The sequence below is a fragment of the Syngnathoides biaculeatus genome, chromosome 11, assembly GCF_019802595.1.
Source record: "Syngnathoides biaculeatus isolate LvHL_M chromosome 11, ASM1980259v1, whole genome shotgun sequence".
Taxonomy (NCBI): domain Eukaryota; kingdom Metazoa; phylum Chordata; class Actinopteri; order Syngnathiformes; family Syngnathidae; genus Syngnathoides; species Syngnathoides biaculeatus.
The window spans coordinates 30,990,469-31,015,412 of NC_084650.1; the positions used below are offsets into that span (position 1 = coordinate 30,990,469).

Sequence of the window (24,944 nt, forward strand, 5' to 3'; positions counted from 1 at the left end):
CCACGATGTAGGTTCACGTAAGACTCTGGAGAGAAAATTCCCCCCCCCCCCCCCGCCCCCGAATAAATGTCACGATTCTCTTGGAGCTCCCCGTCGTTTGTTTCGCACGGTGTCACTGGATAGAACCTTTCGTTAGTCTTCGTCGTTTTCAACGAAAAGCTGCAATCGAGCGGCGAATCCTCTCGCGAGACTTGACGTGGATCTCGGCCAAACGCGCCCTCGCAGGCGTCGTGCGCATGCGCGTTGCGCCACAGCGGCTGGCCTGAGCCGGGCGAGCTTCAGCCGCAGCGGAGACGCGCCGAGGAGGCTTCGGGAGGTCCCCGCGAGGACGAGGCCGCCGAGACGAAGACGTGAGTCCCGCGCGAGCCTCTCAAACGGAAGCCGTACTCGACGTTCGTCGTACTTTTGTCACGCACACGGTCGGCAGGCCTCGCTCGACGACGAGTCTCCAAAGACGTCAGAGGACGTCCTCGCTCGGAGACGCGTCAACTGGATATCGGTGGACGCCGAGACGTCATCGCCAAGAATCGACGTGCGCAAAACATGAGGACGGGCGGAAGTAGTGGAGGCAAATGTGGAAGTGAAAGTCGGGAGTAGGCTGGGGGGGGGGGGGGCAGAGTTTGAAACAAACGCGGCCTCGCGTGCACACATTGTCCAAATGGCTGACTTTATAACAACGACGATTCGCGCGGGGACGGAGACTCGAAACCCTGACGGAAGCCGACGTCCTGGTGTCAAAAGCGCTCCCCTTTTTAGAGGCAATGGAAGAATACGCAACAGTGCCATCCACGGTCGGCCTCTTTCTCAAATTCATAGATTTGGCCATTTTCCTTAAGTTTGTCAAATCAATATAAAATGCTGTTTTTCAAAACATGGTCTCGTTAAAGAACCTCAAGACTCGACTTACCTCTTCCTTACTAAACGTATTCCTAAGCAGCAAGTCTTATCGTGTTCTCTGGCCGCAGGCTCGCGTGGCTTCGCGTCGCGCTAACTGACGCTAACGCTCGGCTTTTTTCTTCCTTATACATTTCGTTTGTTGTTCTACATTTCACTGCCAATGCTCAGCGTTGTTTGGAATTCAAAAGGATGAACTTGAATTTTTATGCTCTTGTGCAAAAACAAAACGTTGAGGAGGTTTGATACAGAGTCTAAAAACAAGGAAAGCAAACGCTTTGGCGGCGGCGTTAAAAAAGACATTTTGGACCTTTCCAATCGGTAGATTTGCCATGAAAATTCGTCTTTACGTGTGCAGTCAGCGTTACAAAGACTCTACGCGTGACCCGGTTGGAAGTCGAGAAGGCCGCGTGATTTTCAACCTTTATGGAGCCAATGTGCTGATTTTATATTTCCAAAAAGTCTCTCGCCAAACCTAGAAACTAAAATGCTACCAAATATGGAAACACCTGCCAATGGTGTCGTTTTTGCCATCGAACAGAAGAGCGCTTATTTCTTCTCTCGGTCGATGTACGCGCATCGCCGCCACGGATAGGGTTAGGCGTCATCGGCGCGTGGACGAGAGACCAGACGCGTAACGCCAACTTCAGTTTTTCTCCACGTGCGTCAACAGCGGCGGCGGCACTTGACGTTTTTTCTTCTGCCCGTCGACAGCTGCGGATGACGACGGCATGATGTCCCTCAGCCGGACCCGGCTCCGCGTGCCCTCGGTGCCGGTCCTGGTCCTGGTCCCGGTCCTGGTGCTCTTCCACACCCGGTGGGCGCGGGCGGGTCGCTCGGACCGCGGGGTCGCCGTGTTGGCGTCCGAGGAGTACGTGAGCGCCACGGTCAACGCCAGCGTGATGGACGCGCGAGGACACGCCGTCCACGTCATGAGCAGCGACGACGGGACGTACGGGCAGAACTCGCCCAAGGTGGACACCCGGGCGCTGCTCGTCGTCACGCCCGCGCCGCGCCACGGAGGTGTGGAAATGCAAACGCAAAAAAAACCAAAAACAAAACAAAACAGACGTGCACACTTACAGAGACCAAGAAAAGCACACAAAAGACACACAAGCCGACTCAAGGACGCACAAAACAAACACAAGCAACAAATTTGACAAATACACTCAAACCAACAAAAGACACGTACATATGCTTAAACGCAGTTACCCGAGTAAATAATTGCAAACGTGGAAAAATACAAACACGCTAAGCAAAAAAGCGCCCAGATATACACACACTCGTTCGCACGAATGCGGCCAATTAGGCGCCCGCCACCCGACAGCGGCGCCGTCACGAGACGGGGCGGACCCGTCGGCCGCCTCCTCGAGCCCCAAAACAGTCGACGTCGGCCCGCCGTTTCATCCTAAGGCCACTGAAGGCAGCGCGCTCGCATCCCGAAGAAGGAGAATGGCGGCCGGGAACGGCACCGACGCCCGTGACCCGGTCCCTCAAACGCGGCACAGGCGCACACTTGCCCTTCTCCGGATCAGCCGTCAGGGCCGGGCAACAGTGGCACGCGCGGGGGGTTGGGGGGGGGGCCGCGGTGGTCCGGAGCAGATGCCTCAGCCGGCTCCGCTCTCTCATTTCAGCTGTTGCTAAGTAACCATCTGTGTGTGTGTTGACTTTCACTCGCGTAGTTGTGGATCATCAAGGCTGCGACCCCAGCACCCGCTTTGTGGCGCCTCCGCGCGGCGTCCAGTGGGCGGCGCTGCTGCAGAGAGGAAACTGCACGTTCAAGGAGAAAATCCTGAAGGCCGCCGCCTTCAACGCGTCGGCCGTGCTCATCTACAACAACTCCACCAACAAGACCGTCAAGATGGGTCACGAAGGTCAGATCTCGCGCACGGGTGCGAGCGCGCTGACATCCCGGTCCCGACGCTCGCCGTTGACGTCCGGCGCTGTGGCGTTCAGGTACGGGCGACACGGTGGCGGTGATGATCACGGAGGCTTACGGCAAAGAGATGCTGGCCCACCTGGAGAGGAACCTGAGCGTGGCGGTGACGGTCCTGGTGGGTCAGCGCAGCCCCACCAAGAACATCAACCGAGGCTCCCTGGTCTTCCTCTCCATCTCCTTCATCGTCCTCATGATCATCTCGTCCGCTTGGCTGGTCTTCTACTTCATACAGAAGATCCGACACGGCGGCGCGCCGCACCGCGGCCACGTACGTCCGTCCGCCCGCCCGCCCGCTTGTGCGCGCTCGCCGATGACGCGCGATGCCGACGTCTCCTCTCGCTGTCTCACCCCAGCGCCGTTTGGGCGACGAAGCCCGGAGGGCCCTCGGCAAGTTGACCACCAGGACGGTGAAGAAAGGAGATAAGGTAAAAAGTCTGCGTCTTTTGGCTCCGCACATTCGAACGGCGCCGTGAATTCAGCTGCTGCGCGCGTAGGAGACGGATCCCGACTTCAACCACTGCGCAGTTTGCATCGAAGCCTACCAGCTGAACGACGTGGTCCGCATCCTTCCCTGCAAGTAAGTCACGAACGTTGGAAAATGCCACGCGACCCGCGCCCGATCACACGGTTCCGTTGGCGGCGCCGCGCCGCGCCGCTCGTCTCTCCAGGCACGTGTTCCACAAGGCGTGCGTTGACCCGTGGCTGCACGAGCACTGCACGTGTCCCATGTGCAAGCTCAACATCCTCAAGGCTCTCGGCATCGCGGTGAGTCGCATCCCCGAACGCGCACCCGCGCCGGCCCCGCCTCCCGAGGTCGCCGACCGCGTCTGCCTTTGCCGCGCAGGGCGGCGTCCCGTGCACGGACAGCGCCGTTCTGGACGTGGAGCGTCTCGGCGCGGACCGGGCGCCCGCCGGCCGCAGGGCTCCGCCGGGCCGGCGCGGCGTGCCGCCCGCCGTCAGCCTGGAGCCGCTCGGCCCGCCCCGCCCGGAGGCCCCGCCCCGGACGCCTGCCCCGGACATCGCCATCACCAGTAAGAAAGAGTTAAAGAATCCGCAATCCCGGGGTCCGGGGGCCGAGAGCCGCGGGCTTCGGGGGAGGTGACAAAACCCCGGAGGAATTTTAAGCGGCTGCTACCAAAGTGTCAAAGCGACGGCCCCCCTCCCCGATGATTTTTTTTTTTTTTTTTTTTTTACATGGTTGTGTGCGGATGTTTAAAACGTGGGTGCTGGCGACACTCGTAGCCCCGTAGCATGATTGCAAACGTTGGTCCAAAGAAAAAAGGAAGGCAAACTCCGGCAAGATGGACGACCTCGTGCTGCCTGATCCGATTGATGAATTGGGGTCACGTGAGCCGAGTGGCGACGTTTGATCTCGTGGAAGTGGAAATCAAATTCTCAAGTTTTAGCTGTTTTTTTTTTTTCTTCTTTTTGCATTTTGTAGATGGAAAAGAAAGTTGTGTAAATCCCAAGTTTGAACTAGCCAACGTGAAAGGGAAATGAATGCGATGTTTTGTGTGTTTGCGCGGCCGCAGGTAGTCGCTTCTTCACGTCGACGCCCCCTCCCCGCATGGAGCTCCCGGACCTCCAGGCCCCTGTGGACCTCCGCGATGACAAGTCCTGAAGGCTGTCGCCGACGACGACCCCTCCCCTCTCGCGCACGGTGTGACTCGTGTCAGGGCTCCGGAGTTTTCCAAAGTAGACGGAACGAGCGACTGAATTCCTTCCCAATGTTCTGCGCCTGACCTTTTGTGTTCCTCGAGGCTTGCAGAAGTTCTGCTCGGACTTCCAGCTGATGTTTTCTCACTTGCTTTCTTTCTGGGTCTCCCCGAAAGCTAGCCGGGACCTTTTACCAGGCGACCAGGGTCCCGATCCCGTTTTGGCGGATCCGGAGATTGTTCTTCCTCTGGTTTGTTCCGTGGTAGGAAGGCCAATTCCGGACTGGACGCCACTGGGGCCGAAGAGTCGGAACGACTGGACCTTTGAACCGAGCCCGCTCCGGCGGTCCTTGGGCCAGAACCAGAAGCGGAACGTTCTTTGAGAAAATCACCTGACCCGGAAGAGCCCCGACCAATCACATTTCAAGGAGCGGCCCCTCACCTGCCAGCAAGTCCCGTCGAGATATTCAAGCGAGCGTTCCACGTGTCATGTCGCTACGGCAACCGTGTTTGTCGCCGTTTACTCTCTGAGCAGTGTTGCTCTTCCGCTCCGCATTTTTCACGCCACCTTTGATTATGATTAGCCATTAGCCTAGCCTAGCTTAGCACAGTAACTGCTTGGCAAAATTTTCACAAAAGACCGACGGGTAAGGCTAACAATTTAGTTTTAGCGCAGCAAGACAACAAGGGATTAAAAAACAAACAAATAAATGCCAGTTTACCTTTGCAGGAAGAAAAAGAACACGTCGAACAGCAACAAATGTGCTCGCTAACGGGCCAGTTTACTCGTTGGAGGAGTCGTTAGCAAGTCGATGACGGCGTCACGTGAGATTTCAAATCGTCGTACGAACTGAAACCGACTCTGCCCCCCCCCCCACCTCGAAGCCGTCCCTCTGCACGTTAGTTCTGACAGTGGTGGGGGGTTGATCCTCTACATATGTTAATAATGTTCATAATTAGCATTTTAATGTAAGGCAGAATGAACCCAATTACGTGGGAGTATATAATCTTTAGGAAATTAGAAATGTGAGCCAAAGCTTACAAGATACATAAATAATAACCACGTCTTGTTCCATTTGCATATTTAGTCAAAAGGAAAAAACAGAAATTCATATTGTAACTGAACACACGAATATAAGTTATGTATTTGGGAGGCATGTGATCAGTTGTGGATTGATCTGTTCAAATTAAATCTATTTCTTTGCACATCACCCGACGCTATGAAATGGAAACAAGGATTTATGAATCTCCACAACAATAACTTTTATAATTTGACCACTTTGTCTGTTGTAAAAAAAGAACCGAGATACAAAGGTGACGTGTATGAAACATGAATTTCATGTCCTGTCGGTCGTCTCACCCGCTGGATCCGCCTCTGCTGGTCACCTGATCACGCCGTGCAACCTGATTGGTCATTCACCAGATTTCTGAGCAGTTGCGTTGATGTTTACTGGCATCTGTTTTTTTTTTTTTTTCAGGAAAACTGAACAAAAATCCTTTTAATGAAGGCTGCGTGGATGAATATGTCGATTTCTGTGACGGTGATCGTTTCAAGATCTCTAAATGGAGAGTCTCGGTGGACCTGGCGCCTCCTGGTGGCCGAGGCTGGGCCCCACATGCACGCCGTGCCATTTAAAGTAGAAATTGAAAAAAAAAAGTTCTCGAACTTAAATCATTATTTTTGAACACCAAATGAGAGAAACAAGGACACAGGTGTCAACAAGTTGTGTGCAACAGTACTAATAAAACTCTCCATGGCAACGCTGTTGTAACTTTCACTCATTGAAAAGTTTCTGCTTCCCCGGAACCCCCGAAAACCCGAAAACCGTATAACTCAACTCTCATTGGTGGGCTCGTGAAGCCCCTCACACACATTCGTAGAAAACTCCAGGGCCGAACTAATGTTCAACTTTCATCGTAAATTACTGTCCAGGAACGGCTCAGTCAGATCCCTGACCCAAACCCAACGGAGCATCTCTGAGAGGACTGGATCTCCAACACTGCACTCAGATCATCGGTTCCCAACAAGACCAAAAAAAAAAAAGCAAAGGGTCCGAATACTACTTGTGGCCGGACTGTATTATTTCGCCTTCTCGTCTGGAAGAATTCTGCAAAACTAGGGTGTTTTACTGTCCAAGTTTGGGTTTTCGTGTACATTTTAGCAAGTGGCTACAATATACGACAAAGAGTAAAACATTTGCATGAACGTCACCGCAGTGTTTATATTAAGCCAGCCCAAAGTCCTCGGCCAAGATCTTCGATGACGCTCCATCGGGACTTCTTCGGGCCAATGACGTCGAACAAAAACGAGACGCGCGCAGGCCCCTTTCACGTGATAATCCGGGTTCAACTTCCGGTCAGGGCAAAACATCGCTTTGGCAACTATTTGACTTGGGAGTTGACGTTCTTTGAACATTGTGAAACATAATGACGGTGGATCAGCTTGCAAAGTGTTGGCCTCACACTTCTGATGTCTCGGGTTGGTCTACAGTGGAGTTTCTCCGGGTGGGCACTCCGCTTTCCTCCCACGTCCCAAAAACGAGCGACATTCATTGGACACTCTGAATTGCCCCGTCGGGTCTGACTGGTTGTTTGTCTCCGTGCGCCCTGCGATTGGCTGGCAACCGGCCCTGCCTCCTGCCCGTTGACAGCTGGGCTCTGGCGACCCTCGTGAGGATAAGCGGCTAAGAAAACGGAGGGAGGGATTATTCAAGAAATTCAACAAATCCAAATTCAAATGATTCCCGCCAGCCGCTATTTCAACCCGCCTGGTATCACGGCCGATGACGTAAAACGAAGGGGGCGCGGCTTGTACCGCGTCAGACCCGGAAGTGATGCGATGTCAGCAGACTGAGTGGGGGAAAAAAAAAAAAAAAAAAAAAAAAAAGCCTCCCGCGAGAGCAAAACAGCGTCGTCGCCTCCGCCGTCTGCGGACCTTCCTCAAGTCTTTCTGACGAGCAGAACCTGCGAGTCGAAGCATGTGGATCCACCCGGAGGAGGTTCTGCTGGCCGGCCCGCTTTGGGTGTCCGAGCGGGCCAACCCCTTCTTCATCCTGCAACGGCGGCGGGGACACGGCCGCGGCGGGGGGCTCTCGGGTCACTTTTCCTCTTCCTCTTCATTTTTTCTCGAGTGCGAAAACCCAATTCGCGTGTCCACTTGGGTTCGCGTTCGCGTTCACGTTCACGGGGTGGACTTTGGAAGCGACTGTCAGCTTGTTGATTGCTTTTATTGGTTTCTTGAGTCAAGTAAAGAAAATGTGGCGCGCGGCCGTGTCGTCGTCTTGCTACCAGAAGCAAAATACGGAGCGGTTCTGACTTCTGCTGGGACCAAAATAACTTCACATGGTCCAAAAATACAAATGAAAATCTGTTGCTACCTTCGTAGGACCTGGACCTCTCAGTACCAACACAAGCGCTTTTTCGTTGGTGCAGGTCTTCTGGTGGGGACTCTGGACGTGGTTCTGGACTCCAGCGCCAGGGTGGCCCCCTACCGGATCCTCCTCCAGACGGCCGACTCGCAGATCTTCTGGAACGTGGCCTGCGGTGAGTCCCGCCGGACCGAACCCGAACCGACGTTTGACCCTCGTCCGTTTGCCTCTGGCAGGTTCCTCGCGGAAGGAGATCACGGAGCACTGGGAGTGGCTGGAGGCCAACCTACTGCAGACCGTCTCGGTCTTCGACAACGACCACGACGTCGCCACCTTCGTCAGGGGCAAGATTTCCGTACGCCGCTTTTGATTTGTCGCGCTTCACGTCGATGAATTGGGATTTGAATTTGGAGGACGGCTGATTCATGTGTCTCGTCTTTGTTTGCAAGTTCACGCGTTGTAAAAGTAGGCTTAGTGTAGTAGTTCTCGTGAAACACAAAGTTTTCCAAAGGGCCCGTTTTGAGGTCCGTTGATACCGACTGGACTGACGACTGTCCCGCTGGCTGTTGGCCTCAAATAGGAGCGCTCTTTTGAAGATCGGCTGCGGTTCTCCTCCACGTCGGGGGTGTCGGTCCGGCCGCTATTGGCGAAGACGCCACAGGGTGGCGTTTCCTTTGCATTTTCCGCCCGATTCCAGTCGTAGTTTTCACCGTCGCTGGCACTGCAGCGCCTCTAAAAAAAAAAAAACAAAGTTTGCAATTCTTAGCGCTACCGTCATAAACAATGTATTGACAACCATTTCCATTCGCTAAACAACATTTTCGCTTTCTCGAACCCCCCCCCAAACTCGCAGGGCATGATCGCCGCCGAGGAGAAACGTGCGACGGCGGGCGAAGACCACCAGGTGGACTGCGAGAAGTTCCGGGAAGCCGAGCTGAAGATGCGCAAACTGTTCGGGATGCCCGAAGAGGAAAAGCTGGTCAACTATTATTCATGTAGTTGCTGGAAAGGTCGCGTGCCCAGGCAGGGTTGGCTCTACCTGAGCGTCAATCACCTCTGCTTCTACTCCTTCCTGCTGGGGAAGGAAGGTAGGACGGCCGATGGTGTACCACAGCCAATGGCGCGACACGCACCTTCACAGCGGGAAGAGCTGACAGCCAATCCCAACAGGAAGTGACACTTTTGTAAAGTTGTTCCAATTGAAACCAGAAAAGTAGCGTCACCGAGCCCATATGAAAAGAGGACTTTTCCTGTTTTGGGGCCAATTTTTTTTTTGTTTTTTTTTGCAAAATGTCACCGTAACGAGAGGCGGAGTCTTGTTTTTTTTTTTTTTTTTTTGCAAAATGTCACCATAACGAGAGGCGGGTTTTTTTTTCTTCATTTTTCCTGACATTTAAAGTCATCATTTTTCATTCAGGTAGAAAAGATACGGTGATCCAAAATGCTCCGCATCCTTCCTGTGATGATGCCAAATATATATCCAATAATCCCTCATTTTTCGCGATTAATTGGTACCAGATCTGCCTGCGAAATGGCTTTTTTTTTTTTTTTTTTTCCCCCCAGTCCATGCTGGTCCTTGTCGTCCTGCTGGGGGGGCGCCGCCGCATTATCCCCTATCAATGCGGCTTCCCGCTACAGTTCCTTGTACCGATGTATGCTGGCTTGTTATTTTTCTAGGAATGATTTCTTTATTTTTTGCTTCATTGGTCCATTTCATCAGGCTGGGGTTGCCACATTATTATGTAGCGATCGGGGTTTTTTTTTTTTTTTTTTTTTTTTTTTTTTTTTTTTGGTGTGTGTAGGGGTGGGGGTCCGGAAATCCTCGATGCACTGAATCCGCGATAGGTGATCCGCGAAGTAAAGGGGGGGGGGGGGTGTCACTAAGAGGTTCTCCTCCAGAGTTTTGAATGTGGGTTCTCCCTCCGCCTTGAGTTTTTCTTCTGTGACTACTAAGAAGTCCTCCCGCCCCCTCTCCCCCGCTTGTGTTCCTCAGTGGCCCTGGTGGTCCAGTGGACGGAAGTGACCCAGCTGGAGAAGAACGCCACCCTGCTGTTTCCGGAGAGCGTTCGCGTGACCACTCGGACGGACGAGCACTTCTTCTCCATGTTCCTCAACATCAACGACACCTTCAAGCTGATGGAGCAGCTGGCCAACATGGCCGTGCGCCAGCTGCTGGACAACCAGGCCTTCGCCGCCGACCGCTCGCTGCCCAGACCCCGCAAGACCCTCAAGAACGTGTCTGTCCTCAAGAGGTTTGGGAAGTCCTCCCTTTTACTTTCTGTCGCTCGGTGTTGGCAGCTTTTTTTGTTTCAGGAAGTTGCAGAAACCGCCGTTTTTTTTTTTTTTTTTGCTGATGCAAATTTCTAGGCGGGGGCTCTGTTCCTTCTGCATTTATTCATTTGTGGCAATTCTAATTTGCTTCAATTAGTCGGCCATCTTTCTTAGTTTCAGTCAGGCCCGGTCCCGACACCCGCGAACGGCGGCCGTCCACTCCGTACCCGCTAGTACGATATCTTAAATGCAACCCGTCCGTACGTGCCGGCATTTCCCAATGTTACAGTATTTTGTTTCTGGCCAAATCCCGGCCAGAAGTGTCACTTCATGCCAACGTGAGTACATTTTTATTTGAACAAGTGATGCGCCGAAATCAAAATTCTCGACCAAAACCCAAAATGAGGACACCCCGAGACCGAAAAGCGCCAGCCGAAACGGCGGAACAAATGACTACGCCAATTATTTGTCACGTTGCCGACCTCGCAGAAGCGTTTGGATGAACTTGTATCATTAAATCTTGCAGTATATTATTTGGTAAAAAGAATTTTGCATCCCGCTCAATTTTCAGCGCATAATCATTCATCAATAATCCGAGTCCTCCGTCAATTCGAGCATCAAAATGTATCATTTGAATGTTTCGAAAACAGTGGGGCAACTGGTTAGAGCGTCTGGCTCACAATTGTGAGGACCCGGGTCCAAATCCGGCCCTCGCCTGTCTGGAATTTGCATTTTCTCTCCGTGTCTGCCTGCGTGGCTTTTTTTTTTTTCCGCCGTGCGATTGGTCGTCTGACCATTGGCCGGCAAGCGGTCCGGGGCGTTCCCGACGACAGCCGGGATTGGCTCCGGCGCACCCGCGACCCTCGTGAGGATAAGTGGCTCGGGATGGATGGATGATGTTTCGACCATTTGCAGCCAAATGTCCTTTTTTTTTTTTTTTTTTAATCGGGTGTACGCAATCCGGATATTTCGAGGATCGGCCGCAGGCATGACAACACCACGGAATTGAGTAGCCGTTGACTTGTGAGCGTAAGAGATACTAGTAATGACGTGGCTCCTCTCCCTTCACCACTATACGCACGTGTGTGTGTGTGTGTGTGTGTGCGTGTTTGGGCCAAGCGTCGACAGCATCTTGACTTTGTACTACGCTGTCCCCCGACAACGTCGGTACCAAGGAGCTTCTCGCGCTACGCGCGTACAGCGTGTCGGTTGATACTGGAGTGGCAATCGAGCAAATGGCGTGTCCCCTAACTGAGCGCGGGGCGCACTGCGGGCAGGGACCTGGACGCGCGAGCCAAGAACGAGCGGTACCGGAGCACTTTCCGCCTGACGCGGGACGAGCGTCTGGACGGCCACACGGACTGTACGCTGTGGACGCCCTTCGCCAAGACGCACGTGGCGGGCCAGCTCTTCATCTCCAACAACTACATCTGCTTCCAGAGCCGAGAAGACGACGTGTGCCAACTCATCGTCCCGCTCAGAGAGGTCAGACGTGCGTCTTTGCCCGACCCCCGCATTTGCGCTTCCTCCAATGGGACAAGCAGCCAAACAATGACAAAATGGAGTCGTAACCGCCACCTCTTCATCTGGCTCGTAGTTTATGGGGGGCGGAATGCACAAAGTACATTTCAATGAGTCCGCCGACCGACCGAACGAATCTGGGCCTCCCAGGTGTCCGTCGTGGAGAAGGCGGACAGCAGCGGCGTTCTGCCGTGTCCCGTGTCCATCAGCACCAAGAACAAAATGAACTTCCTGTTCGCCAACCTCAAAGATCGAGACTTCCTGGTGCAGCGCATCTCTGACTTCCTGCAGCGGACGCCCGACGCCGCTCCTCTGGCGGCTGTGGTAAGCCCCCGGGAAGCTTCCACCTGAGGACTTTGTCGCTCACAAGTGTTGACGCAGTCTGAATGCGCTGTAAACGAAGAAGACCGAAGGGTTGTTCTATTTCTTTGTTGTTCCACGGATGTGGTACCAGAGCGGCACCGCTGATTCTGATCCTTTGTCCACGCCGGCAGGCGTCCTCCCCCGCTGCGGCCGAGGAGCGGCGTTACGACCTGGACGTCCCCACGGCCACACGAGGTCTCCTGCAGCTTTACCGCAAGGACGCTCCGGAGGACCTGGGACCCGAAGCCGTGAGTCCGACTCCCGACACGGCCGTTTGCCGCGCTCGCAGCGTGACGTACGGTCCCTATGACGTGCCATTTTCGTCTTTTTGGAATGAACGTGAAAACGCTTTAACGTGGCCTCGTGTTACCAAACTGGAGGCAATCCTCAGCAACTGAAAATATCCCAACGATTCTCGGCCGAGTGACGAAATTGGACGTTACATAACAAACTGTAAGTACTGCTGTTAGCTTCACGTCTCATTCTTCAGCAGTACAATACATGATACGTAGGTACAGGAAAAATGGGACTTTAATTTCCTAAAGTACGTCCTGTTGCAGTAAACGTCACCTATTCACTCCTAAATACGTCGATGACGGCTGACTGAGACTGCTGCGGGTTTTTCCTTTTCTGGAGGTTTCGGCCTCCCTCGCGCACACGACGTCCTCTCTGCTGTTTCATCATTCATCACAAACGTTCGAGGCGAGCGAGTCGGCCGCCGAGGGAAACGGGACCTTCCGACGAGCGAGCGGGGGCGGGGCTTCATTAACTCGACCGCCGCCGTCGTCGCTCGTTTCGGCGGATGAGCGGCCGGCGACCGAGGGAGTGGTTTGGCGAACGGGCGCGCTGACGAGTCATTCGTTGGTTGAAGCGAGTCCGCCGCGCGCGTCGTCGGTGGGCCGGTTCTGTGGCTTTTTCGTCTTGTTTGGTGGAAGACGGCGGGTGTCGGCTTGTGGTTTGTGTCAGATGAAGGAGAAGATGAAGGAGGAGGCGTGGAACATCCACTTCTCCGAGTTTGGCCGAGGAGTCTGCATGTACAGGACGTCCAGAACCAGAGAACTGGTCCTCGCCGGCATTCCCGAGAGCCTCAGAGGAGAACTCTGGCTGCTCTTCTCAGGTAGTCAAAACCCCCGACCACCGTTTCGTTCCTCTTGCCGTTGGTCCTTTTGCTCATCTCGTCTTCGGGGGCGTCCGCAGGAGCGCGGAACCAGATGGCGATGCATTCTGGTTACTACGGCGACCTGGTGGATCAGACCGCGGGTCTGAGCTCTTTGGCGACGGAGGAGATCGAGCGAGACCTCCACCGCTCCATGCCCGAGCACCGAGCCTTCCAGAACCAGACGGGCATCGCCGCCCTGCGCCGGGTCCTCACCGCCTACGCCCACAGGAACCCGGGCATCGGATACTGCCAGGTAGGTTCTCGCCCCCCGCCCGCGACCGTCGTGACTGACTGCGCCGCGCCCCCTCCAGGCCATGAACATCGTGACGTCGGTGCTGCTGCTGTACTGCACCGAGGAGGAGGCCTTCTGGCTGCTGGTGGCGCTGTGCGAACGCATGCTGCCGGACTACTACAACACCAGGGTCGTGGGTACGCCGCAAAACGCCAGCGCTAACACTACCTTTTCATTTCATACCGAAACAAGCAGAAGTTGACTCCATCCCGTCGGGTCCTGTGGGGGGCCCCCCCCCCTCGCCTCGCCTCGCCTCGCCTCGCTTGTGTCATTTTGACCGCTTTGTCAAAGCAAGCTTTTTTTTGTTTTTTTTTTAAAAAAAAAAACAAGCACGGGTCCCACGCGCACAGATTCCAAATGTCAGAATGGCAAAAATGGTGGGCGACCTTGGACGGCTCGGCAGAATGAAATAAGGCGTATTTTCCTTTTTGACCCGTTAACGTTCCGATTCCAGATTGATTTTTAATCCGAATTGCAAGTCATCCTTTCGAAGGGTTCGGAGGGTCCCGGCCGGTTTCTGACCGGCGTTTGTTTGTAGGCGCTCTGGTGGATCAGGGGGTGTTCGAAGACCTGACGCGGGCTTTCCTGCCCATCTTGTACGAGCACATGCAGGAATTGGGCGTGATCTCCACCATCAGCCTGTCCTGGTTCCTCACCCTCTTCCTGTCCGTCATGCCCTTCGACAGCGCCGTGCTCCTGGTCGACTGCTTCTTCTACGAGGGCATCAAAGTCATCTTCCAGGTACGCTGACGTCACCCCCCCCCCCCCCCGCCATTCATTCATCGCTCGACGCTCGCGTAGGTGGCGCTGGCGGTGCTACACGACAACATGAACGCCTTATTGGCCTGCAGCGACGAGGGCGAAGCCATGACGGTCCTGGGAAGGTAGCCCCCCCCCCCCACCCCCCCAGTTAATGAGCGCTCACAGTGTAGTGCCACCCGCTGGCCGCCGGGGCATGATGCCTTCGCGTGCGCATAGGTACCTGGACAACGTGGTGAACAAGCAGCTGGCGACGGCGCCCGTCCCCCGCCTGCACGCCCTCCTCACCGGCGGAGACGAGCCGCCCCCCGAGATCGACGTCTTCGACCTCGTCAAGACCTCCTATGAGGTCAGACCCTGAAGATGGCGACCGCGTGGCATAGAAAGGGCTTGAACTTTTTCCGTGTCAGCCATTTTGATTGTGGATGACGTGACGCTACGAGAGGTTTTCACGTCTGGCGGGAAAGGGCTCGTCGGTACAAGTAAGAAAAAGGAAAGCGTCTTCCTTTTTCTGGCTAAAGGTGCTTGTTGTTTGCTGTCTTGGTTGACAATGATGGGGGAGGGCAACCGGCGCCCCTGGTCCCTCTGGAACCCGAGAAAGCAGCTAGCGTGACGTCGTCGTTCGGGTCTAACCGCCGCTTTCCTCGAGCAGACGTTCGGCGGCCTTCGCTCCGATGTCATCGAGCAGATGAGGTTCAAGCAGAGGCTAAAGGTCATGCAGTCGCTGGAAGACACGGCCAGGCGGAGCGTGGTGAGCGACGTCCGGAGCTAACGGGCTGACGCTAACAGGTCGACGCTAAGAGGTCGACGGGTGCGTTTTGCGCGCAGGTGAGAGCGATGATGACCGAGTCGGCCTTCGGCATCGACGAGCTGGAGGAGCTCTACTGCCTCTTTAAGGTGGGCGCCGTCCGTCGACGGTCGGCCCGGTCGGCCGCCGCCCGCTTGACCTCGCCCGCCACCGCCGCTGGTTTCAGGCCCAGCACATGAGCAGCCGCTACTGGGGCTCCGGCGGGTCGGCGGCGGCGGCGGAGCGCCACGACCCCAGCCTGCCGTATTTGGAGCAGTACCGCATCGACGCCGTTCAGTTCTCGCAGCTCTTCTGCGCCCTGACCTCCTGGAGCTGCGGCGGACACACGGCCACCCTGGCCCGGCGGCTCTTCAGGACCCTGGACCGCGACCGGGACGGCCTGGTCAACTTCAAGGAGTTCGTCACGGCACTCAGTGAGTTTACGAAGGAGCGCCGCCGCCGTCCCAAGTCCGAATGCTCCTCCGTCAGAGAAAAATTCTGGCTTTTCATTTCAAATGAAGTTTGTCGTTATTAGGAATCTAATAACTCATTTCAGTGGATTTCAAAAGCAGGCGAACCCCAAATTTGTGCTTGGAAGCCGCACCGCAAGCGTGTTTGCGCCCCCGTCCTGCTCTCACACTGATGAGCCTTGCCAAAAAGGTCTGGAAGTGAATTTGAAGACCTTATCAGACGTGTAACGTACAAATAACGAAGATGAATGAGTGAGCTGAATGGGAGGTTTTTTGTTTTGGTTTTTTTTGTGCGCGTGTGCGTGTGTGTCCTAAAACGGTCATTGCCAGCGCCGACCGTTTAGCATCGGCAAATTCGGTCGTTGCCTCAATTTCTGGCGTCCTCTCAGTACCAACGTACGCCGTGTGAGGCAGGGGTGTCCAACTTTTTTCGTTTTGTCCGGGGCCACGTTGTAGTCAGAGGGCCCTTGTGACTGTGAAACCATAAAAATGTTTCATCTCCTCAATCTCCTCATCACATTTGAGCATGAAATTTACAAACTAGTTTTGGAATCAGTAATCAACGGAAAAGGGTTTTTCAACTATTGGAGACAAAAAAATGCTTGCGATACGTCGATATCTGACAATTTCAACTTTTGGTCTTAACTTTTCAAGAATGACGCTATTCGGCGGGCCACATAAAATCACGCAGCGGGCCGAATCTGGCCCCCGGGCCTTGAGTTTGACGCCAGCGGCGTAAGGATAGCAGTCGCGACAGCGAAATGCACGGACGGCAGTAGTCACAAATAGTCCGCTGGCGTTTGTCGGCAGGCGGGACGTACCACGGCGACATGACGGACAAGCTGAAGACGCTCTACAAGCTCCACCTGCCGCCCGGTAACTGCTCGCCGCGGCGACCGACGGAATGGCCGCGTGCCCGCAATTCATGATTGGGTCGTCAGCTCTAGGTCCCGAGGAGGCGGAGTCTGCTCCGGAGGCCGAAAACGTCTTTGGCGATCAAACGGCGAAAGGTACGCGTCACGCCGGCGTCCTTGCGCCTCACGTGAAGGCTTGGTTCTTGTCGCAAATGTTGAACCTCCTTCCGCCGCCGATCTTCCCGGTCCAGAAACTTCCGTCCCGTCGACCGCAGAGGCGTCGGGGCCGCCGGAAACGAGCTCAGGTTTGAACGCGACGCCGGCGACTGCGCTTCCGATGACCGTGACCGCCACAATGACGTTATCGCGCAGGTGACGTAGCCGAGCGCCCGTCGGGCCGCGGCGGCGCCGGCGAGGACAAGAAAGGTAAACGCGGAGCCCGCGCGGGGGGGGGCTCGTCGGAGGAGGCGCTGACCTTTGAACTGTGCCCGCTGTTAGAGGACTACAGGTACTACCTGAGGATGTGGGCCGAGGAGAAGGAGCCCAAGCGGGAATCCGTCCAGGATCTTCCTCCGATGAATCAGGTCAGATGGGCAAACTCGGCGCCGCGACCGTTTTGCCGGCGTTAGCTTTGAAGGAGGAGCCTTCTGCTGGCTCATATCGGCGCCATCAACCCCAAAAACTTTTCACCGTCGTCTCGTCATTCCGCTGACCGCAAGTATGCGCTGCCCACTCGCGCGGCATATTAAAGTCGACAGTTGTGCTCAGAAGTTTTTCCATCCATACTCCGGCGGGATTTCTCATCTCGTTAATTTCTTCCGTGATGATGCTTGAAAATGAAAAAAAAAAAGAGAGAAAGGCCCAAGAAACAAATTCATATTCTCGCTTTTGCTAAATGAAAGTTGGGCCGCATCTCAGGGAGAGTTGTTTCATTTTTCCGCAAGTCCGTCCTAAAGTAAGTTCCGGTTGGCCGGCCGCTTATCTCCGGAAGAAGCTGGGTTTGTTTTGTTCCGGCGCCGTTGGTCGCGAAGCCCTTCGGTCCCTTTCTCCTTCCGCGCGGAGTTGCGGCGCCGCCGCCGACGGTACCGCGAGTGTCCTCCCGGGTTGAGGTTGGGCCCTTTTGACGAACGACTGCCGTGGCTGAAATCCATTTTGATGGATTTGAAAGCTGTTCCAATCTCCCAAGACCGGAATTCTTCCTGGCGTCGCGCACAGGACGCGACGTCCATTTTATTCTGACTTCTCTTTTAGGCTTGGAAGCGATGACAGCGTGCACTCAAAATGCCGCGAGATTACAAATGATCCACCGTCTGAATATGAACCACAACAACAACAAAAAAAAAAAAAACACACACACTGCACTTAATCCGCGTTGGGCGATTTAGCGAGGGAACTGAAAATCGGATTTCAGTTGACGGCGTCCGTCCCGGGCGGTAAACGCCTCTTTTTTTTTTTTTTTTTTTTTTTTTTCCTCCCCGTGTTGTCTTTCCTCCTGCTTTTGGTTTCCAACCCAATATTTCAGGACGTCGACTCCCTACGGAGAATGTTGCACGTGCACGTTTGAGCAAAAAGGCTGAAGGTAAAACGGGACTTTGCGGTTTTCGCGATTGGCCGGCGACCGGGAGGATAACCGACTGGCAAAATTCCGCAGTATTTTGTTTTTGTTTTTCCCCCCTTTTGATCGACGCGTTTGCGGCGTAGGAGCAGTTCATCGAGCTGTGCAAGACGTTGTACAACATGTTCAGCGAGGACGAGCGCGACGAGCAGCGGCTGTACCACGCCATCGCCACCGTCGCCAGCCTGCTGCTGCGCATCGGCGAAGTCGGCAAGAAGTTCAACAACAGCAAGTCGGAGGCGACGGGCGCCGACGGCGACGCCGACTGGTCCATCAGCTTCCGGCAGGTCCTGGCGTCGGTGCTGACCGAGCCGCCCCTGGTGGACTTCTTTGAGAGGAAGCGGGACATCCGGGACAAGATGGCCGCCCGCGAGGCCCGGCAAGCGGCGCTCCGCCAGACCGCGTCCGTCTCCTCCGACCTCTGACCGCGACCGCCTCCCTTCCTTCCTCTTTCACAATAAAAGACTTCCGGGAGGGAAAACAAATCTGTTGGAGGAAAACCAATTTGGAAGGATTTTTTTTTTTTTTTAACTCTTGTATGTTGTTTATCTTTTTTTTTTTTTTTTTTTTTTTGGTCCAGATTTCATTTTTATCCCAAAAACACATTTCTGTATATTTTAGGGGACTCTCTTAAAATGTTGAGTGCGATCTTCTTCTTCTTCCCGGTTTGCGACGAAATAAGAAGGAAGTGAACGTGAAAGCGATGCCGACTGCTTCGCTGATGATTTCGGATTGTTTGTTGGATGGAAATCATCGTTTTGTTTTCATCTTTGACTGAAATAAATGTGCAAAGCTTCATTATGTATATGAACATAGATGTGGCCGTTGACTTTTATTGATAGATGTTTAACTTGGGCCTTTCATCTCTCTTCTGTCATGTTGTCAAATGAATTATTTTTGGGAGTAAAAAAAAAAAAAAAAAAAAGCTGTTTGAATCAGATTCGCCACTAAGGATTACTTTAAATCTGTTCATTCGTTTTTTCAATAATTACATTTAGGAAAATTGCCTTTGGAATCATTCATGACGTCCTCCCAAATCACTACAAATGGATTTTTCATTTTATTTATACTCGACGTATTGGTCAACAAGTTTCGGTAAAAAGAAGAATGGAATGGAAAGAGTTTGAAGAGCCTCAATACTTGGATAGAAAGTTTCTTCGTTGTACTTTTTCTCTTTTGTTTTGGTTTCAAACTCCCCCTCTTAAAACTTTGTTCCGTTCGACTGATCGATTCCGATTGTCAATAAACCTCATTTCTAATACTAAGAAATCACAGCGGAATCTTAAAAAGTCCACTGTGACACGTTAAAACTAATCGTCAGTTGCGCTCGAGCTGCCAGCCGAGCAGGACAAAATCATCAAATGAACTAAAAAAAAAAAATGGTTACTGGAAACGTATTTTAAGAGCCTCCGCGTCGTTAGAGGGCGCGTCGCACCCCCGCGCTCTGATCGCCGGGTGTGTGACGTCACTTCCGAACAGTCCCTGCCCGGCAAATTTGTGCAGAAAAGACGAAGAAGAAGAAGAAGAAGAACCCAAAAGTGTCCGTCATGTCCCAAATGTTTCACGTGGTCAAATGTTTCAGCTGCGACTGCTTCCAAGCGCAACAGGTAAGCGACGGAAGTTGGGAAAGAAGAGCTTTGAAATTCCTACTTGCCGGTTCCTTTCCCAAGTGCCACTTTAGAGATTGATAGAGCGAATAGGACAGCTTGACCATTGCCCCCCAGACCGGAAGCCGAGTGGCACTGCGACTGGAGCGGCTCACCGGTTCCGAGCCAGCTCCGCGCCTTAGCCTTCTTTTTTCGCTGCTGAAGATGTCGCAAAAAACGGTACCCAACGAACGGTGGCACAGCCGTAAAGCGTTGGCCTCACAGTTGTGAGGACCTCGGTTCAAATCCCGGCCCCGCCTGCGTTGCGTTGCGTTGCGTGGAGTGAACCGTGTTCGAGCCGTGGCTTTTCTCCGCTGACCTCCCACATAACCCAAAATCACGCAACATTCACTGGCCCTCGGTATCTCCGCGTCCGGTTCAGGTTGGGCTCTGAGGATAAGCGGCTAAGAAAACGGATGAACGCAAGTGTTGTTTTGTTTTTTGAAACGTGTGGCAGGTGAAGAAGGTGAAAAAGTGGACTTGCAAACTCTGCGGCGAGAAGCAATCTCTGCTCGAGGTGAGTTGGAGGAATTTGCCACCCGGACCGAACATTCTGCCTTCATTCCAGCGTGACGGTCTCGCAATTTGGAGGTTTTTATTAACATTTTTTTTCCAGGAGTTCGCTGGCGGCAGCGGAGCGGACTGCAGGCGGCACGTCCAGAGACTGAACGCCCAAAGGGGGGCCGCGTGGGAGGAAGCCCACTTGCGCTCGCTACGGTGACCCACAAAGTCTTGACGTGGACCCCCCCCATCACTCCGCTTTGATGTGGACGGTTTGTCGTTGGCAGGAAGTGGCGAGAAGAACAGACAGGAAGTGAAGACCGTCACCATCATCAAGTGTGTTGACGCCGCCTTTGCTTACAAGTGTGTATTTTCGTGCAGGCAGACATTTTGTGTACTCTCCGCGCAGGCGTCCTCCACCCGGCTGAGCCGCTGGAGCAAATACGTGGACCCGCCCGAGGACGTGAGGTGTTTCCGTGGCAACAGGTGACCCTTGTAGGCAGCGCCCACTTTCCGACTAATCAACCGGCCACCGGGCTCGTTTCCTAACGCGAGTCGGTTTATGTGCGCGCGCACGGCAGCAGGGAGACGAAGCTCGACGCCGACGGCCGCCATCGGGTGACGTTCGCGAAAACGCCGCGCGAGCTGAGCTAGGCTAACGGTCGCGACGCTCAACCACTTTGCTGTTTTTGTCCCGTCAGTCGAACGCCGACGCGATGCCGAGACCGCCGGCGTCTTCCAGGCCCGGCGTGACGTCGGCCCGCCCGCCGCTTCCCGCTTCCTCGGTCGCGCCCGACGACGCCCGGCCCCGCCCCACTTCCTCCACGTTCGACAGCGGAGAAGACTTTGACGTCGACTTCTGACGGCGACGTGCGGGAAAACTTCTTTTGAAGGGTTTGGTTGCGCCCCCTGTAAATTTGCTGATGCTCTCTTTCTTTTGAGGTGAAGGTTTAGTGCTTAAATATTTTATTTCCTCCACTAAATAATAGCAGTAGTCCATGTCAATAAATCATTTGCAGTTCGCACCGAATGGGTCAACGTCATCGCCTACGTCGGTTTGTCGTCACCAAATCATTTCCATCAAACGGACGATCAAAGCATTTTTACTGAGCGTCAAGCAAATGGGGCGGTCGCAGACTCGAGCGGCAGAAGCGGAAGTAACGGCGCCCTCGGAGTCACTGTGGCTGCGGGCGGCGGGGGTTCTTGGCGTACTGGATGGCGTCCAGCGCGGCGCCGATGTCGAAATCTTTGGCCTGGAGGAGGCGGGTCAGCCAGCCGCCCTCGTCGGTGAAGCCCATGGACAACATGTGACTCAGAGACTCCACCAGGCGCGGATCCGCCTCTGGGTGGGGGGGGGGGGGCACAGCGGTAAGTTGGCTGGGGGAACCCCCCCCCCCCAAAAAAAAAGGGAGGAGGAGGGGGGGTGGGGGGCCCCCCGGCGGCAAAGCGAAGCGTTACCTGCAGGAAGGTGAGGGTACAGCGCTGCCGCCTTCAAGCCTGAAGGAGCCTTGTGGACCGCCACAGGGGGGGCCTGACCCTGACCCGGACCCTGATCCTCTTGCCCAGCCTGCTGCATGGACTGCAGTTCTCCGCTGGACGGGTCCACCTCCTTGCTGGTGACGTGAGTCCACTCGTCGTCAGATTCTTTGGCACCGGCTGAAGCCTGACGTGAGCCAAAGTCATCGACGGGTCACGATCGCGACATCTTCCGCACACGGTCACGCGTGGTCGGTTACGGCGGCAGCGAAGACTCCTCCGTGGGCTAACGGGCTCAACTAAAAAGCTCGCTCATTTGGCGCTTGAGGACGCGAACGACGTGAGAAAAATGTCACGTGGGTGAAATGGCCGACGGATAGCAAGCCGGCCCGACGTAGCGGATGACGACGCTCGATTCTCTCCCGCTGCAGCGCTCCAAAGAACTGAGGTTGCGGAACCGTCCGTGTCGAGCGCGTCGCCCGACGCGAGGGACGTGATGGCCGTTTGGGCACAAGAAAGAAAGAAAAGCTGCTGGAGGAACGTTTCTGGACGGCGACCTCTAGTGGACAAATACAACGCCTGCACCTCGTACAAATTTCTCATCGCTCGATTGGCGTTTTGCGGATTTCTACTATTGCGATGCCGTGAAACGCGGCGACCCGACACCGCGGACGTTTTGGGCAGCGCGCAGGTCAGGAACGACGGACGCGTTGGCCGAAAAAGGATTTGGAGCGGGAATTTTCGGAAGTATGAATGGGAAGCGGGCGCGGCCTCTGACCTTTTCCGGCTGAGCGCCGCCCTCGGCTCCGTCCGTCTCCACGTCCCCTTGCTCCTGATTGGTCACCTTGGTGGTCTGCCCGCGGTGCTCCACGTCGATGTCCACGTCGATGCCTGCGCGCGGCAAAGCGCGTTACTCGCCGCCCCCTTCGCGAACGCGCCGGCGCCCCCGCGTGACTCACCGAGCGGGCTGAGCATGGCCGCCACGCCCTCGCCCACGTTCTTCAGGAAGCACAGGCCTGCTTTGGGGTCAGAGGTCAAAGATGAGCCCGCGTCACCGTATCTGGAAGACTGACCGGGGGAGGCCCCACCCGCGGCGGGGGCTCCGCCGGCGCCACACTTCTGGTTCTTGCTGCAGTGGCGCATCTTCTTCATCAGCTTGCCCCGCGGGAACAGTGCCTGAAAAGCAGCAAATTGAGCCGCGTGCCCGCGCGAGACGGGCGCTGTGCCTTTCTCACCTGCAGGGGGTGCCAGATGGGCATCAGAGGGTGTTGGGTGTGCTTCCCTTGCCCCTGGCAAGCGGAGCAAAGGTCGTAGTCGGGACACACGGTGCACTTGAAGCGGACCCCCACCACCGGACCCTCGCAGCCGTCGCACATCACGTGGGCGTGAACGCCCGCGGGCGGCGGCGCACCCCCCGCCGCGGTCGGAGGTAGGGCGTGAACGGGGAAGTCGCGACGGTGCTCCTTTTTCTCTGCGACGCATGTCGTTTTTATTTTTAAATGCACCAAAAAAAAAAAAATAAAAATAAATGGCATTTCCGCACATCTAGCATTTGGGTTCATTTTATAATGTTCAAATATCATTTCAAGAAAATTGCGGCAGCACAGGGGCAAGTTCTGAGGACCCGGGTTCCATCCCGCCCCCGCCTGTGTGGCGTCTGCATGTTTTTGCGTGGCTTTTCTCCGGTTTCCCAAAATCATTGGAGGCCCAAATTGCCCCAATGTGCCCTGCGATTGGCTGGCAACCAGTTGAGGGTGTCGCCCGACGACGGATCCGGCGACCCTCGTGAGGATAAGCGGCTCGGAAAATGCACGGGTAAATACGCTGCTCTTATTCATTAATTAATAAAAGCTATATTTCCGTCTGCCTTTTAAAAATGTCTTATTGGAGCTTATTAATGCACAAAATAAAAATGTACATGGGTTGCCAAGTTTTAAATCAAAAACCGTTTGGATAGGGTATTTGAAAATTATCTACTTCAAAAGTGAATTTTGAGGGAATGACTCAAATGAAACCTTTTAAAAATTCCAAATATATTACGTACATTTCCTTGAATTTCTTCTTGTAATGAGCGTTCGGGACATTTTCACGCTTTTAAACACCGGATTTTTTTTTTTTTTTTTTTTTTCTTCCTGCGCGTTACCTTTGATGAAAACCCGGAAGACGCCATCCTTGATGCAGGCGACTCCCATCGCCAGCTCGTCATCCGACGAGAAGGCCACCAGGTCGTCCTCGCAGTCTGCAAAACAAAAGCAGCAACCCCCCCCCCCCAAAAAAAAAAAAAAATAATAATAAATCAATCAATCTTAACTTTTGACGCGCGGGCCTTCTCCCTCCTTTTCTTCCATGTGACGGCGACGGACTTTGCTCTGACCTTTGTAGTACATGTTGAAGGCGGGCCTTTTGAGTCCGGAGAATATTTGGCAAGTTTTGTCGCACAGATGCTCGAAGCTTCCGATGGCGTCCACGTCCACCAGGAACCTTCGGATCTCGCGAACCGATTCCTCTTTGCCCAGCAGGTAAGCCTTGACCGTCACCGACATGTTTGCTGCTGCTGCTGGCGCCGCTTCTTCTTCTTCTTCTTCTTTTTCGCTCGTGGTTGTTGTCGGATTGTGTTTTTCTACTTGTGACGCAGCATTTAAACGCTGTCACTTGACTTTGCTTCCTCCCACTTCCGGGACGGCGTCACCATGGAGAGGCAATATTTACGTGGCGCGCGATTGGTTCGACGACCTCGCCCCGCCCACGCGCACCAATGAGAAGCCGGGCTGCGACGACCCGCCCGCCAATCGGGGATTCCCCTCGACTCACATGACCCGGAAAAATAACGATGACTCGTGGCCCAAAATTTCGCGCTGTCATTCTTACGTGGACAAAAATAGAAACATTTCACCATTGCTAAATAGCCACAATCTGGCAATATTTATTGTCATCGGCTATCAATTCGTGAAACGCCGTCGGTTCTAAGAATCTTTAAATTGTTTTTTTTGTTGTTGAAATCTTTGGACAGTGAACGTTACTCAAGAATCTCGACCAAAGTCTCCAAAACCGGATTCATTCTGTGAGCTTGTTCGCATATAACAGTTTTTAACATTCTTCCGGAAATGGCTACTCATTGACGTGTTTATTTGTATTCCACATTTTTCCTCCTAATGTCGGTTTTATGAGTCACAAAGTTCTTGAAGATTCTTTTCCAAGGCCTCAAATTTTAACTCCGAACTCTCATCCGAGAGCCATTTATGAACGCATTCAGTAACGTGCGTTCAAAGAACGAGACTTTGGCATGCGGCTAATTCACTTTTTAGCAATTGACGACATTGTGTAAAAATAAATACGATAAATGCATAACAGAGGCTCGCGTTCGAGAACATTCC

General features: G+C 54.1%; 4 protein-coding genes across 10 annotated transcripts; 3 read left to right on the forward strand and 1 right to left on the reverse strand.

Moving 5' to 3' along the window:
* Positions 1-170: 170 nt before the first annotated feature.
* On the forward strand, positions 171-6,504 carry rnf130 (ring finger protein 130). 2 transcript variants are annotated; one of them, XM_061834492.1, is made up of 9 exons: positions 171-350; positions 1,609-1,917; positions 2,577-2,768; positions 2,851-3,101; positions 3,187-3,258; positions 3,328-3,410; positions 3,502-3,598; positions 3,678-3,864; positions 4,366-6,271. In XM_061834492.1, the coding sequence occupies exons 2-9, from the start codon at positions 1,626-1,628 to the stop codon at positions 4,452-4,454; spliced, it is 1,263 nt and encodes a 420-aa protein (XP_061690476.1). In that variant the 5' UTR covers positions 171-350; positions 1,609-1,625; the 3' UTR covers positions 4,455-6,271. The 2 variants fall into 2 exon arrangements, with proteins under 2 accessions (XP_061690476.1, XP_061690475.1); XM_061834491.1 differs by lacking the exon at positions 171-350 and adding an exon at positions 362-791 and having other exon boundaries at positions 4,366-6,504.
* An 852-nt stretch (positions 6,505-7,356) lies between these two features.
* On the forward strand, positions 7,357-18,509 carry LOC133508433 (TBC1 domain family member 9B). Of its 4 annotated transcripts, none has more exons than XM_061834483.1 (23): positions 7,357-7,833; positions 7,921-8,031; positions 8,093-8,211; positions 8,710-8,944; positions 9,850-10,108; positions 11,405-11,612; positions 11,799-11,972; positions 12,143-12,259; positions 12,648-13,128; positions 13,209-13,423; positions 13,482-13,599; positions 14,001-14,203; positions 14,264-14,346; positions 14,441-14,570; positions 14,874-14,972; positions 15,050-15,118; positions 15,196-15,442; positions 16,289-16,354; positions 16,420-16,488; positions 16,584-16,637; positions 16,705-16,758; positions 16,831-16,916; positions 18,034-18,509. In XM_061834483.1, exons 1-23 carry the CDS (start codon positions 7,467-7,469, stop codon positions 18,370-18,372), a joined length of 3,903 nt encoding a protein of 1,300 aa, XP_061690467.1. In that variant the 5' UTR covers positions 7,357-7,466; the 3' UTR covers positions 18,373-18,509. The 4 variants fall into 4 exon arrangements, with proteins under 4 accessions (XP_061690467.1, XP_061690469.1, XP_061690466.1 ...); XM_061834485.1 differs by having other exon boundaries at positions 7,357-7,584; XM_061834482.1 differs by having other exon boundaries at positions 7,357-8,031.
* An 852-nt stretch (positions 18,510-19,361) lies between these two features.
* On the forward strand, positions 19,362-20,974 carry mrnip (MRN complex interacting protein). Its single transcript, XM_061834508.1, has 7 exons — positions 19,362-19,554; positions 20,051-20,110; positions 20,210-20,310; positions 20,382-20,430; positions 20,504-20,580; positions 20,676-20,712; positions 20,796-20,974. The coding sequence occupies exons 1-7, from the start codon at positions 19,495-19,497 to the stop codon at positions 20,955-20,957; spliced, it is 546 nt and encodes a 181-aa protein (XP_061690492.1). The 5' UTR covers positions 19,362-19,494; the 3' UTR covers positions 20,958-20,974.
* A 69-nt stretch (positions 20,975-21,043) lies between these two features.
* On the reverse strand, positions 21,044-24,880 carry sqstm1 (sequestosome 1). Of its 3 annotated transcripts, none has more exons than XM_061834494.1 (8): positions 23,945-24,880; positions 23,714-23,809; positions 22,806-23,041; positions 22,659-22,746; positions 22,530-22,589; positions 22,349-22,461; positions 21,553-21,757; positions 21,044-21,436 (listed from the first exon to the last, which is right to left on the reverse strand). In XM_061834494.1, the coding sequence occupies exons 1-8, from the start codon at positions 24,111-24,113 to the stop codon at positions 21,270-21,272; spliced, it is 1,134 nt and encodes a 377-aa protein (XP_061690478.1). In that variant the 5' UTR covers positions 24,114-24,880; the 3' UTR covers positions 21,044-21,269. The 3 variants fall into 3 exon arrangements, with proteins under 3 accessions (XP_061690478.1, XP_061690479.1, XP_061690477.1); XM_061834495.1 differs by having other exon boundaries at positions 22,530-22,586; positions 23,945-24,565; XM_061834493.1 differs by having other exon boundaries at positions 22,530-22,746.
* Between the last annotated feature and the right edge of the window lie 64 nt (positions 24,881-24,944).